Source organism: Apiospora hydei (assembly GCF_038363865.1).
Source record: "Apiospora hydei strain CBS 114990 chromosome Unknown utg000009l_segment0_segment0, whole genome shotgun sequence".
Taxonomy (NCBI): domain Eukaryota; kingdom Fungi; phylum Ascomycota; class Sordariomycetes; order Amphisphaeriales; family Apiosporaceae; genus Apiospora; species Apiospora hydei.
In genome coordinates this window covers 1,839,940-1,854,886 of record NW_027117368.1, presented here as the reverse complement: position 1 = coordinate 1,854,886, position 14,947 = coordinate 1,839,940, and the positions used below count along the sequence as shown (strand labels likewise).

The window sequence follows — 14,947 nt, the reverse complement described above, 5'->3', positions numbered from 1 at the left end:
TCCAGCTATTCTGTTGGTGGTTAGCTTGCAACCTTTGAACCACCGTGGGCTAGGATGTAAAATCTTCGCGCTATATTTTGTCCTCAAGCAAACTAGCAACCCACGATCCCCGGATAGGGACTCCCCAAGACAAAAAGCCTTATTTATAACGGTATGAGGCATATTCACACGACTTAGTTGAGACGGCAACGAGGTAATCTAACGGCTTTTAACCTAAGTTGGCTTCCGTAACCATTCGTTACATCGTTAGAAGGTTAGTCTTTGTGCGGCTTACTCGACTACGCATACCAAAGATTCTCAAAACGCCAACAATGAACGTATATTGGCACCGTTTCTCTGGCTGCGTGAGAGCTCTATCAACTTGAATTTTTCTTGCAGGTGGCCTAGAGATTCTGTAGTTCTCTGATGACTCGGAAATGACCTCATCTCGAATCTGACAGCGCCCCGTGCTCCCGTCTCGCCGCCCTGCCGCAACAAAGCTGCCGGCTTGCTGGGCGCGATAGCCAGATATTGCCTATCATGGCAGTGGACTTACCCAGTGGCAGGTTGTACATGCTGTGTGTTGACATATCCGGGGTCGTGCAGCTGATCATCATCACATCCTGTGACTGTGTTTGAGGCTATGTAGAACTGCGCTGTCGTCCCCCCCCAGGGTTTGCAACGAGGACTGAATATTATCTGCAGTCGTTGCCTCCTGATCAATAGCTTTCTTACGCGGTCTCTTGCCAATCGGTGAGTAGTCATGATCAGTTTTGATACACACAGGAAAGCAACCGCAGTACCGGCAAACTTGATGTCAACAGGACCGTCATCGTTTGCTGGATTATGCGGAGTATTGTTGTCGCATGGGGCTGGCGCGCTAAAGTTGCCTATTGAACCAGATCTACTGGTGTTTTCGATTTGCACCAAGTCGATCCCGCTGTTTGGGTATGTAGAGCCCTTGCCGCCGGAATAGACTATCATTGCCAGGTTGTGAGGCCCAGGGGGAACGCGACAAGTGCATTTTGATGAGCCATGGTTCATCCAACTCCAAACCAACAAAGTCCAGAAAACCCCCGGACTCACCAGCCATGCTATAATGCTGCAACCACTAGATTAACATATGAGCCACTGTGGGAAGGTCTCTTTATCATAACACTGCCAGTTCAGTTGAGTAAAAGAGCAAAAGAATACTCATGTCTTGCTTGATATATCCTTATCCATGATAAGGACATGGGCAAAAATAAAAACATACAACACCGAGGATTCCCAGGTCGTCACCGACCCTAGTACTAATTCGGCTCTCTGCTGCTTATATATGGGAGAGCGGACGGGATCCCTAGTATTCAGCAGGATATGGTCGTATGTATCAGATATTCTTGGCAAAGCGGTATATAGCATGACATTGGTGGCTTTTTCAAATCTAAGGTGAGACGACCAAGCCAGCTGCCATTCCAGATTCCAATATACTGCCTGAGTTCAAGGAACGTTGAGCAATAGTACTCAATCAATGGCCAAACCGGCAAAAGTCTCGTCTGTAGTAGCAACATACATTCCAGTGCGAAAAGGATGGCTTTCAAACGATAGCAATTACAGTTGCATCTGACTCCGCTGGGTTGTCTACTTTTCGCTAGACAAGGAGTCAGCTCCTGTCACAGGCTCTGGAGTTCATTGTTTTCACTTCAGGATCATGCATTGTTTGCCGTTTGCCAACTCATGTGCGAGTGATGGTGACAGTTATGTCCACTTGGTGAAGCCACCTCTAGTATCGCATAAGCATTTCAGTTTATTTAACAAGGAAAGGGTCAAGAACAAGTGTGGTAACCGTCAAACTGGCGTTGCATTCACCTGGATTGCTGTCTTGTAGGTGAGTTTGTCCAGTGCTGCAAGCTTGCTGTGCCTATGCTATTTTAAAGCCCCACGCCAATGTCTCTGCTAGCCAAAGCACTTTACGCGGGGCTGGTCAATAAAACGCGTCTCACAAGTCCAACTTACTTACATGCAGTGCAGCAGCAGGTGGGATGGATGCCTCCCATTGACGTCTCACATGAACAAAGATATTCGCCAGGCATCATCATAAGCCAAGTCATCTCTTTCTCGGACTACGCCTCGCGTGGTGCACTGCAGAGGTCCTTTCTGTCTGCAATGCACCTTCCGTTTTCTTAGTCGCTTTCTTTGCTTTTTCCTACCCTTCGCTTCATTTCATTCGCTCCCCATGATTGGCGACAACCCTATGGAACATGCCTTTCCCATATAGATACGTCTGCGATCTCTTGCAGCAACTGGAAGAGGAGTCACGTTCGACCAGTAAAGAGAGAACGCCAAGTCGTACAATAATCGAGCGCTGGTTCCACGAACACCGTATCCGTCTCGATGCGCCAACTGCCAACGGCTGTGCCGTCATATCCACGCTTTTGCCGGAGCGTAGAACCGATCGCGTGTATGGGATCCAAGCCCCGCGGCTGGAGAGCATCGTTGGCCAGGCTCTGATCCTGGGCAGCTCAAGGGTGAAGGAGTTGCGCAGATATAAAACGCCGGGGCAAGGTGTTGATTTAGGCGATTGTGTAGAGAGCATTCTGAGTCGTGCGGTAAGTTATGTCACAACACACGAGCACTAGTTTCGGCTTTGATGGCGTATTCGCCTGTGATAAGCAAGTACTAAAACGAGACCACAGCCGAACTCTGAGCATCCTGAACGAGAAGTGACAGTGGAAGATCTCGACGAGGCGCTTACAAGGGTCGCCGCGGGCTGCAGGTTCAGTTCTCCGGCCATCAGGGCATCTTACACGAGCCGAAGTCCACAATCAGACAACCATGTCTTGGGCCAATTTTTTACTCGCCTCAGCCCTCGGGATGGCAAGTGGTTCGCAAGATTGATTCTGAAGAACTATCAACCGATCGTTCTTGAAGAACGCGTCATTCTTCGTGCCTACCATGCCCTGCTACCCCGCATGCTTAAAGTAAGAGACGATTTGCAGGTAGCAACCGACTGTTTGCAGCACCTCGGCTCGTCGTCTAGTGACCCGAAAGTCATCGCTAGTCTCATGAAGCCAGTCTTAGGTACCAAGGTCGGCCGTCCGCCATGGCTCAAGGCAAGAAGTATCAAGAACTGCCTGGATATTATTGGTAGCAGGGAAGTAAGCTGCGAGCAGAAGATTGACGGGGAATATTGCCAGATTCATGTGGATCTGAGCAACAGACACACTCCGATCCAGATATTCTCCAAGAGTGGCAAGGACAGTACTCAAGACCGGCGACGGCTTCACTCGTGAGTCCTCCTAAGCTCTCGCCCACAAATATTGATAGCTAATCGTGAAACAGAGCCATTCGAGATTCGCTGAGACTAGGGCAGCAGGATTGTCCATTCAAAATAGGATGTATCCTTGAAGGCGAACTCGTAGTATATAGTACAAAGGTATGTTGCTTCCCAACTGGCGACTGTTCCTGTACTGACCGAAATAGGACAACAAAATACTCCCATTTCATAAGATTCGCAAGCACGTCTCTCGTTCTGGATCCTACATCGGAAGCAAGAATGATTCCCAGTCAGTACACCGTGCCCTCCCTATATCTGATTCATTGTCTAACATATGAGAGACGACATGATTATGAGCATCTCATGATCATTTATTACGATATACTTTTGGCGGACACCCAATCAATGTTGGGAATGAAACACTCTGAACGATTCAAACGGCTGGAAAGGCTTATCACATGCCGTAAGGGGTACGCGGAGATTGTACAGCGGCAGAGCATTTCCTTCTCCCGGCATTCGGCGGCTTCTACTTTACGCGAAATGTTTGCAAAATGTATAGTAGGCAAGGGTGAAGGTCTTGTCCTGAAACCTGACGAGCCGTATTTCGACTTTGGCCTTCGTCAGAGCCGGTTCAGCTCATGTGTCGTCAAGATGAAGAAGGAATATGTACAGGGCTGGGGCGATGTTGGAGACTTCGCTGTCATTGGAGCTTCGTGTGATGCCGCCAAAGCGAAAACTTACAATATCCCTAAGTTGAAGTGGACACACTTCTTCATTGGGTGCTTGGAGAACAAAGGTCGTGCCCAGGCCAGGAGTGAGAAGCCAGTATTCGTGGTAACGAACATCGTAGAGCTACCCGAAACTCTTCTCCAGACATTGCGAACGCAGTGTGAACCTCGGGCAGTCCCGTTCAACGATAACAAGTCTTTCGTTTTGGACTTCAGAGGCACGGGTAACAGCACAAAGCCGACAGAAGTCTTCTTAAACCCGCCCGTATTCGACATCAGATGCTTCTCATTCGACAAGGAGTCGAATTCCCGATCCTGGAGCATGCGATTTCCGTATGTCAGCAAAATTCATTTTGATAGATCGTATCTTGATACGATCAGTTTTGCAGAGCTTCAGCAGGCAGCTCACACTGCGATTGAAGCGCCCGAACTAGAAGACAGCCAGGAAATGCGCCACTGGATATCTGCCCTGGAGACTGCTGATCCACGGGGACGGGCCGTCGATAAACTCAGCCAGGGAACAATTTCGACCTGTATCTCAAGCAGTGACCGGCCAAGCCCATCCCCTGTCAAGTCGACTAGGAATGACCGGCTTATGAGTATGACCCTGGAACCTATTAACGAGATGGCTCCTCGGAACAGACCAGGTCATAAATCTGGTAGGTCAGCTGGGGGATTAGCCACGCCACCCATATCTTCGGCCATTGAGATCAAAGATCCAGCTGATTCGACGGATGTCGTGAGTCTTGATGATGGACCAAGATTTGGTAAACGAACATCAGAAACCCTTGGTACCAATCCTATTTCCAAGAAGCAGCGGAGACCTATGGATGCCAACGATGAGAACACAAACCCTGCGAGGCCATCGCTTACCAGTTCTCTCGCATGCCCCCCTCGAGATCGTCCGCCGCTTGGTAGCATTGACGGCAACAAGTCGCCTATGGACCGCAGGCCTTCCATCCAGAATGCTTCCGCCCTTTTCGTTCGGGCCAGACACCAGACCATGCCATCATCGCCAATTGGCGAGAATGGAATGGTCTCGTCAGCAGCCGGTTCTTTCCATACGGCAAATGAGCTGCCATCTTCGCCGCCGCAGCGCATGTCCACACCACACAAAGATCGCCCAGAAAAGCCAGCCGCTTTAACGAATGACGCGGAAGCACAAGTACCAGAGGGCTGTGCTCATAAAGGACCCGAGTGCGCTTTTAATAACTCGTCCATTCTACTCGCTCCGTGTATAAGTAGTTATGCCTGGGTCACCAAGGACCTGTTAAAGACTCATGGAGTTGTCGATTTTGAGGTCGACCCTGAAGCGTGGAAACATAGACCACCGAGTTCCAAGGCATCTTTCACGAGTTCACCACGGGTTGCCTCAGATACGCTAGGGCAAACACAGCGGATTGTCAAAAGCGGCCGGGTGCGCAAAATATGTCTGGTAGAGACACGACGTCCCGAAGCAACTCATGAATTCCTCAAGCGCATCGAGAGAGCTGGTCTTACCAGGAGGAATGGGAAACGAGAATGGGTGGCAGTATATGACTGGAAAATACTGGAGGACTTCGCGAACATTGAGGCAGGGGTTGTACAGAAAGGCCTCGATCCGTGGAGGCAAAGATACGTTGGAATTGCATGACGACGTTCTGGGCAGTGGCTTAGGAGCAAGGGCTGGGTCATTCTAATTTTGGACATGAGACACGAGGCATTGCATTACGTTGTGTCAATATTCACTTGCATTTGATAGATAGATACCCATCGGCGGCAAGGCCGAACTGCATGATACGGAGCATATTTGGAGACGAAGCGAATCTCATGTCGATTTTACTTGCTTTTTGCATATTCCAAACTGATTGTGGCCAGTTAAGTTGGCTTGTCGTCCTTTTCGTACATTTGCAAATACGTAGCTTGCAATCTCATCTTCAGGTGCTCATCTGCAGTCAAAACTTTGCGCTCTGCATACGGATTTCCACCGTTGGCCTCAGCCAGTCCGCCCTTGAAACATTTTACCCTCTCACTGGGCACGGCAGTCAGCTGCGTGTCGTTGGTGGGGTGGCAGAAGTAGACAAGACTGTATCGCGGCTCGCTGTTGGACTCGCCTGCCACCTTCTTCCCGCCACTGCCGTCGCCCTCGAACGTGACTCGGTGTACCGTGCTGCGCAACAGCCCGTTGGTCCAGTAAGAGAGCAGGTCGCCGATGTTGACGAGGATGGGCGGCGCGGGGTCGTCCTCGGTGCCGGGCGGGCACACCGGGACAGGCTCCCAGGTGCCGGCGCGCGTCAGGATCTCGAGGCCGGCCTGGCCCCGCAGGCGGAAGAGCAGCGTCACGGAGCCGTAGTCCGAATGCGCACCCGCGCGGACCTCGCCCGCTTCTACGGACGACGCCGCCGACACCGCCGCGGGGGCCGGGTAGTACAGGAAGCGCAGGATGGAGCCCGAGGGCTTGTCGGGGGCGTGCGAGGCCGCGAAGAAGTCGGGCGGCGTCACGCCGAGGCCGAGGCCGAACAGGTGCAGCAGCCGCTCGCACAGCGCGTGGCAGGCGCCGCGGAACTGGGCGATCTCGGTCACCTGCGCGGCGGCGAGGGTGTTGGGCAGGGGCTGCTGGGCCTCGTGCGCGGGCGTGAAGGGTCCGAAGTTGAAGGCTTCTTTGTAGTCGCCCACGCGCTGCGAGGACGGGTCCAGGGTCTCGGTGTGCATGCCGGACCAACCCTGGTTGTTCTTCTGGATGGTGCACTTCTGCTTCTCCTCTATAGGGGAGGCGAACACGGCGCGGGACTAGGCAGGTGGGTTGGTAGGTTGGTTAGGTGTATCGCAACTGGGGAAGGGGTTGTGCTCTTCTTACCAGGTCGAAGGCATTGCTGATCTGCTGGGCTGTTATATCCTTGCCCATGTTTTTGATGTAGACGAAGCCATGCTCGGCTGCGGCGTCGACGAGGGCCTTGGCTACGTCCAGCTCACCCGACCCCTCGGTCGAGATGTCGATGATGGGGATGACCGGTGTTGCAGCAGCCATGGTTATTGTGTGTTTGAGGGCAGTTCCGTCAGATGTGTGAGATCAAGTGCTTAGAAGGATGCCGGTGTGTGTGATACTTATGCGCGAGTATGTAAATGTCACTGGCTTATGCGTGCCTATGGACAATACGATGGGCTCCCTATCGTTTGAGGGACGAGATAGCTGCTGTGATTGTGCGGGTGGCAGAGATAAGAATGGAGATTTGAACTTATTGATCACAATATCTAGAGGTTACGTTACGTATTGTTCATGGAACCCCCTGTAGCGAAGATCCAATACACCCGGGAGTCACAGAATGGATCGTGTAAGGTGCAGTCTATCTATATCCTTGCGGGATAGTAAAACACACCAAGTGCTGCTGACAGCTCTTGCACTCAGCAGGATGCAATGCGAGTTTTATCGCTATCGTACTTATACGTACAATGCATGCAGACATGCAGCGTGCATCTATCTACTTATACTTACCCGCTTGCTTAGCCTACAGGTAGTTGTGTCACTGCCCAATGAATGCTAGTTGCTGTCTCTGTCCATGATGGAGGGAGTTCTGTTCTCCCTCAAATGTCTCGCTGTTGTTGTTTGTAAGTTTTCTGCAAAACGCTGAGTGTCCGCATCCGATACGAGTGCAACAAGTAACAAATAGGTCATGGTGGTGGGGTGAAGTACTTCAATGCTGGTGTTCACGATCTGGTAGTGCCCAGACTTTGACCCCTCGGTTGGTGCTGTGGTGCTGTCGAAGCTGTAGGTTAGGTACTTCAATTATGGTTGATCGCTGCACTGATTTGATGCTAGGCCTTTAGGTCTTGGCTTGCCGCCCGAATTCAAGCCCAGTACCTAGCCTTCAGTACCTTGCGTTGGACAGGGGTTGGACAGGCGTACAGCACCACTACCCGCTCCTAACAACACCAACATCCGGCCGGCCTCTTTTTCTGGAGCCTCTTGAAAGGGTCCATGTCCATCATTCTAGAGCCCCGTCCCCCATCCATGCGATCCCGTTCCGGTCCTAGGTTAGGTTGCTGCTACTTGTGAGAGTCGTGTGAGCGAGGTCACACAAGAAGACAGCTTGATTGACATTGAACCTCCGACACTTGCCAACTCCCAGCTCCGAAGCTGCATTTTGCAGTTCCTTTCTCTACCTGAGGTCTCTTCCCCTAAACACGACGGGCGACTTGACTTGGCTACATGTACCTTTGTTTTGTTTCTAGACCGGCCAGCTCCGTTGTTTATTGTCACTCCCTCTCCCCCTTCCCGCACAACATTCGGTCTCCAGTCTGGAGCTTCAGCCTCGACCCGAACCACCTCGAAGCAACAACACCGACAACCACAACGACCGACGTCCATAAACTGCCTTCTTCTTGGCCGACAACCACCCCGGCATAGGTGCTGAGCTGCCACAATGGCCAAAATGCCTCCCGGTAAGCACTTCCCTTGAGCGCAACGGGGCTGCCGTAGCGCCCTTACCTGCAACCTCCCCGTCTTCCTTCCGGCGCATTCTGCTGTTGCGGAGCGAGCTCGCTACCTACCACAAGTCCTCGCTTACGGCACCACCATGAGCGATACCGTCGGATTGAAGCCTCCCGCAGCTGGCCTAGTGGCGCCGTTGCTTGAAACCGCTGCCGGGGTTGTCTTGTGTCGCTTCATTCGTTGCGCTGGGGCGGGATGTTCGAGCAGTCGCACAGTGGTAGAAGCTCTCCTGCCCACTCAGACCAACTGACGTGATGCCCAGTATCGGTCTTATACGACGATGGATGGATCAATGATCGAGCCCAGTAAGTCACACCGCATTCTGCAAGCATTCACTCCTTCTCTAACCTTGTGGTGCACTGTAGGTCCGCCGACATATCTCAGCTGAAGGACAATGCCGTCGCGGTCGATGCGTCCTACTACCTGCAGCTCTTCCTCGACAACATCCCCTTCCACGAGCCGCTGCTCCCCGCTCTCGGAGGCTTGACCGGCATCGAAAGTCACATTGAGGTCGATCTCGATAGTTGGGACGCCAACAAGACTATCCCCTTCTTCATCTTCAATGGCCAGGCTGTCGAAGGACAGGATGAGGTCTCGGTACAGAGAGGCAGGAAGGCCAATGCCAAGACGGATGAGGCTTGGGATCTCTACTTCAAAAGCGAGGCCCATTCGGCTGTCGCTGCTTTTGGCACGAGTCGAGGAGCATACCCCGTCCAGAACCTGTTCCCTCTGCTTCAGAGTATTCTGAAGAAGCGCGATATGCACTTCTTGGTGCCCCCTTTCAATGCATGCGCCCAGGTGAGTGAGAAGTCAAGGTCTCCCGACCTGTGGACATACAGTTGCTTACCTCTATAGCTCACTTATTTCGACATGATCGAGTCTGAGCAATGTTCCGGCATAATGGGATCGCAGGAGCTTCTGCTGTACCCGATCAAAGACTTCATCATTCGCTCCATCGATTGGGAGACTGGAAAGTTCACGGCTCTCTCGAAGAAGAACATCATCAAAAGCCTGAATGTCGGCGAGTCCATGTTCGTTGATGCTCTTTTGATGAGAGGAACTTCGTTTTTGCCCTCGTTTCCGCCTCTCGAGGATACTGGTATCACACCACACCAGCCGGCCTCAGTCATAGACGCAGTCAATATGTTGCGAACTTCGGACAAGCAGATTGCGTCCGCATGCGCCTCCTTTGGCGACATTCTTCAGAAGAAGGACCCCACTTGGCTAAAGAAGTACCATAAGGCCCGTATGACGATTGATCACTTCATTTACATCACCGAGGCCGGTGAGACCACGGTCCACAACTTCGACACATTGACAAAAGACAACTATGAGTACCTTGGATACCAGCTACCCGCAGAGCTGTTGCATTACGTTAACTCTGGTCTCATTGGAGCTAGAGTCCCTAGTTGGATTACTCACGGCCAGATTATCGTCGCACCAACTCTGGACGGCGTCCCGTCGCCAGAGTACAAGAAGCTGGTCACGACCCAATTGATGCCTTTGAGGGAACAGACTCTGGGTCTCATCATGCCGCGTCTGAATCGTGGTATACAGTTCAAGCCCGTCAATGTCAAGACTTGGTTTGACGAAAAGTACTCTCATGCCATCGATTACCGCAGTGGGGGCAACAAGGCGATCGAGCAGGCCAACACGTGGTCTGTTAAGGAGGAGACTGTCAAGAAGCACTTCCCGAATGCCAAGCATGGTTCCATCCTGTTCGAGGTCTCTGCGCTGAAGAATGCCGAATTCGCCAAGGCAACAATCAGCAAGGAGAAGATAAAGGGCATCGATTCCGATGACATGGTCGCATCTATGGTCACCTGGCGCTTCCTCCACTTACGGGGCTATGTCAACGACAACCACCAACTCACTGTGTGGGGAGAGGCTTTGGCGAAGTCCCTCGACGCAATAGCCCCGGTGGTTGCTCAGAACCCCGAAGACAAGTTGGCAGATGCTGTTTTGCTCGCTTATGAGCTCATCCGCCTCGACCTGTTGCACACTCGCAACCAACATCCGGAACTTAACGGGTTGCCGATGAACGGCAGTGACCAAGACAAGGCAAGCTTGCTTCTGATCAGCCGTTGCGCCATTCTGTTGAAGCTGCACCACGAAGCCAACGGCTACACCGGACCACTGAGCAAGAACTTCTTGCATTTCCGCTCGTTGAGCTCATCCATTCGGGAAGCAAACCGGGATCTTGTGGAGGCTATTGTTACATCGCTTCTCCTCCATGGCCAGGGAAAGAAGGAGAGGACCGATTATTTAACCTTGGGCCAAAGGTAAGGGACCCTCGCACAATCCCTTGGACAAAAATGCTAACCCGATGATTGAATAGACTCCCCTTCTTGATGGATACGGACGTCGCTCTGGGCATCGCCATAAAGACCCTGTTGGATGATATCCAGCCTTCGGACCCGCCCGAGGTGAAAGCAAGCAAGCGAGCGGATTTCCCTGGCAAATTCGTCCCGTATGCTACAGACCTTCACAAGGACTTGAAGATTGCTGATGCCTTCTTCGTCGCACTGAACGAAGGTATCAAGACACTTGGCAATGAGCAAATCCCCGCCAACGATCGCAAGGCGTGGGAACATGCCGTGGCCTACCTCGCCGCCAGGAGATAGCGTGACTGGATGGAGACTGTCATCACAGGCACCGGTGTGGATCCTTGTCGAGTCCAGACCAGAGGTTATCCGACATTAGAGCTCCGGTTGACAGGCCCATGCTACCTAGTCATTACGTGTTCCGCAAAGGACTATGACAGTCCCGCGCTTGGTTCGTGACACAGCAATGGCAGACCAAAGAATCTTTAGGCGAAGGCGTTGGTGGTGGGGAAAATAACAATCCAATACGAATTAGTGTGCTCGCCTATGGAAAAGACAAAGATGAACGAACATGTTACACCACTTGAGGGGAAACAAGCTGTAGAAGAATACATGTCTCTCCGTCTGCATGTAGAGGTTTGAGTACGTTGGTAGCCGGATTCGGAAGCCATTCTTACCTTGGACGGAGAAAGAGCGACAAGATAGTGTATTACAGCAAGCGCTGAAACCTATGTAGCGAAAAGAACAATTAGTGGACAATACTTACCTGCGAGTCTAACTTCATGATGCTGATGTGTGTACTGTCAGAAGCCGGTACTCTAGATCCTGTTCTTTTCATTGAGTGGAAGTTGATGTATTGTAATTCCAGGGGGCGGCTCCGCAGGAGGGGCCTTTGTATGGGCAGGATATTCTCCAAGTACCAGGTGACTAGTTCACACTTGCCGGGTGGGTGGTCTACGAGAACTCGCCACATTATACACATGACACACAGCTGATAGTTCTTTCTTTCTTTCTTGCGAGTTTCATCATTCATGTGCTATATATATGCTATCGACTTCCCTAGTCCGAGTGACTCGGAGCGGCAGTGAGTGAGGATCACCTCACTAAATGAACCACACACGACAACACATCTCGGACCCGTCCGTCCCTGTGAGTGTATCTGCCCCAAAATCTAGCTACTCGTTAAGAATCGTGCCCGATGTGCCCTCGCTAGACCCCTACATCTGCCACCCCAGGACCAAAGTGCAACGTCCTGCTAGGCAACTATGGCCACAGTGGAATCCGAAAGAGCATATTATCAACCTGGGCAAACGGTGCGCATGACCGTTGCTCGTCCAGATACCTAACGCCGATAAACTCCCTATAATCACTCGCTTGCCTGCATGCTTGCTTCATGTGGCCAATCGCCAGTTTCGTACTAAGAGGTATCGTGCGTATAATGCATTAATGTGAGAAGAAGAAAGTAGACGAAAGTGACGGATGATATCTGAGGGATTGCAAGCCCCTCGCAAAAGCACGCCAAACTCCCCGTTGATCAGATAAGCAATGAGCGCTTAATGGGCTGCGGAACGACGCGGTCACCGATCTTCGTTTGGCTCTTTTGCTCCCCTGTTCGGCGGATCTTGTCAAGAAGATGGCTAGATGTGGTTGTTAGCCGATTGAATTTGCAATGGTCGCTGTGTCAAAGAATGTGCAAAACGAAGTAAAGCAAACAAGATTAGGGAGGGCGTTGTCATAGCCAGTGCCACCAATCAAGCCAATGCAGTAGAATGGCAGATACAGTGCCGCCATTTGGGGGTGCTGCGATGCTCTTGAGACTGGTTTCACAGGTACTGGATGTGGGAATCATCAAGTAGACGGGGAATAGTAAACTTGAATAAGAAAAGGGGGATATAAGCGTACTTTATAGGCATGTGGCCTCGCTGTCCCTCTGTCATGGCGAGGTTTATTTTACTCAGTTCGAGTTCTTTCGCTTCTTCGCTAGCTTCCTTCTCATGGGCGTCAAAATGCTTCCGAATTAGGTCCTGACCTTCTTGTTCATCAGCACTACGAACCAAGTAGTCGCAATCGGGCTCCTCGCAAGTCCATGTCTTGTTGGGCCCCTCTGCTTTCATCGAAGGTATCCTCTGTGCATGAATGGCAATACGTGTTAGTATTTTCGTGTCACTACCTTCGACGTTTTCGTCTTCAGACGACGCCGAATCGTCCAAGTCGGGATTCTCTGAGTCGGTGAAGAACTCGGATGTCTTTGCCGTTTTCCTGATCGGCAATCCATCGTCAAGTTCCATCCCGTCATCGCTGTCCATGCCTCTGGGACGCTTCTTGCCTCCCAGGGATGGGCGTAAGCCGGCAGCCCTTCCACTCGGACGACCGCTCCTGATGGGAACCTTTCCACTGGTTTCCGCCCCAGTTGGAGTTTTGGGGTTCGGTTTCGCCCTCTCCGGTGCCTTCTGGCGTCTTGTAAGGGCGTGTATGTCTTTCTCTGTGATGTGCTGGAGGGTAGGTCTCGACTTCGCATTGTCCTTGGCCCATTTGTACAATGCACTCTTGTGCCACTCCGGGCCCAGACTGTGTGCCAAGTCCTTGGCAAAGTACGTGAATATTTCTTCTTTGGCGCTATAATTCTGCACCTTGCAGGCCATGTAGATTTTCGTCTGCCAAGTCCCATGATTCATGTCATCAGGGTGCTTCTTGCCTTTACCGTGGCCCAGGTCTTCCAATATCTTGGCTCTTTCTTCATTGAGAACATTGAGTAATGTGGGCAAACCCGGGTCCAGTTGTGATGTCAGAGGTGCAGGAGTGCGCGGTCGTAAGGCCATCTCGGTTTGCGCAAAATCGTGCATTTCTACATCGGCAGGTGCGTCAGAGGTCGCCGTGGTGTCAGGCGTTGACTTTTGTCTGCCCTTACTAGATCTTGCCCTGGAAGGTTTTTGATCATCACTGGTTAAGTCAACCACTGGTGATTCAACCTGTTGGCTGCTGCGAAGGCTCCTCGGTGCCGGGTGGCTCTCCACACTTTTTCCTTTCCCCTTGGCTTTGGACTCGATCGTATCCGAGTCTGCCGTCCTCTGCCGCGAAGCACGTGCCTCTGGCTCTGCTTTCGTAGCAGCCGCCGCAAGTCTGAGCTTTTGGTTTGCAGCTTGTAGTACATCCGGTACCTGACCGCTGAGCCAATTGTAGAACTGAGTATGCTTAGGGAATTGCGACAAAAGGAACATGGCATGATTTTTGCATCTTTGGATGGCTTCTTCATAGGTGACGCCATCACCCACAGCCACAGCGTAGAAAAAGAGAGTATTGTCGATATCGAGTGTGATGTCCTTGAGCTGCAGCTTCTTCTGTTTTGACCTCGGCTTCTTTTCCTCCTCATCAATGGCCCTATCCAGCTCTGCCTCGTACTGGGCTATGATGTTGTAATGAAGGGTGACGGCCTCGAACATGGTGTTTGCCATGGATGCATATCGGTCCGAGGGGGCGATCTCAAACCATCCCGAGTTACCTTGGGCCCATATGACAGGAATGTCATCTTCCTTGACACCGATGGAGTAGGTTGTCGATGTCGGGATTTCAATCCAGGCGGATTTGTCTTTGGCGTGTCTTTTCTGCACTGGGATAACATGGTAATGTGAGCTTCGGTTCTTGGAGTAGACTATGATAGCAGGCTTACGATATATGACATCGTCTTTATCAATGACCAAGTGACCGCGAATGACGAATGGGCCTTCAGTATCGGCATGGAGAAGATTGGCTATCTCGCCACGAGAGTTGTAGACTGTGGCGTCCTCAAGAAGAAAGCATGGCCACTCATTTTCGTCTGAAGAGTGAGCAGGCTTGAGGACGGTACTCTCTTTCTGGAAGCGGATCGCATCTTCGTCGACCGTCGCAACAGTTGAGGTCGAAGCGGCCCTTAACCTCCGACGGCCAGCCATGACTGTGGAGGTGGGGATAGAAGCATGCAGGTGAATGAATGGCTAGAAGTCGGACGAATGAAGAGGCTCTCTATGTTGCCCAGGTGGTCGATATGGGAAAGACGGTGCGAAAAGAGAAACGGCGGCATGGATCGGCAGTGGTAGGACCGGGGTACATGGCCGTGTGATTGTGGTGGAATGATTATTTATAGTATTGCACGGAAGTGAGAAGTAGGTGATAGTCGGCACCAAGTCGCGAGTAACAAGCGCGATGCGGCGCGTTG

The 14,947-nt window shown here is 51.7% G+C and overlaps 4 protein-coding genes across 4 annotated transcripts; 2 read left to right on the top strand and 2 right to left on the bottom strand.

Moving 5' to 3' along the window:
• Nucleotides 1-2,219: 2,219 nt before the first annotated feature.
• On the top strand, nt 2,220-5,596 carry PG997_012372 (ATP dependent dna ligase domain protein; the record flags this gene model as incomplete). Its single annotated transcript, XM_066816686.1, has 3 exons — nt 2,220-2,567; nt 2,655-3,247; nt 3,301-5,596. 3 exons carry the CDS (start codon nt 2,220-2,222, stop codon nt 5,594-5,596), a joined length of 3,237 nt encoding a protein of 1,078 aa, XP_066662378.1.
• A 224-nt stretch (nt 5,597-5,820) lies between these two features.
• PG997_012371 (uncharacterized protein) lies at nt 5,821-6,970 on the bottom strand (the record flags this gene model as incomplete). The annotated part of the gene is made up of 2 exons (XM_066816685.1): nt 5,821-6,732; nt 6,800-6,970. 2 exons carry the CDS (start codon nt 6,968-6,970, stop codon nt 5,821-5,823), a joined length of 1,083 nt encoding a protein of 360 aa, XP_066662377.1.
• A 1,546-nt stretch (nt 6,971-8,516) lies between these two features.
• On the top strand, nt 8,517-11,055 carry PG997_012370 (uncharacterized protein; the record flags this gene model as incomplete). The annotated part of the gene is made up of 4 exons (XM_066816684.1): nt 8,517-8,566; nt 8,797-9,229; nt 9,287-10,713; nt 10,770-11,055. 4 exons carry the CDS (start codon nt 8,517-8,519, stop codon nt 11,053-11,055), a joined length of 2,196 nt encoding a protein of 731 aa, XP_066662376.1.
• Nucleotides 11,056-12,578: 1,523 nt separating this feature from the next.
• Nucleotides 12,579-14,684, bottom strand: PG997_012369 (uncharacterized protein; the record flags this gene model as incomplete). The annotated part of the gene is made up of 1 exon (XM_066816683.1): nt 12,579-14,684. One exon carries the CDS (start codon nt 14,682-14,684, stop codon nt 12,579-12,581), a length of 2,106 nt encoding a protein of 701 aa, XP_066662375.1.
• Nucleotides 14,685-14,947: the final 263 nt, after the last annotated feature.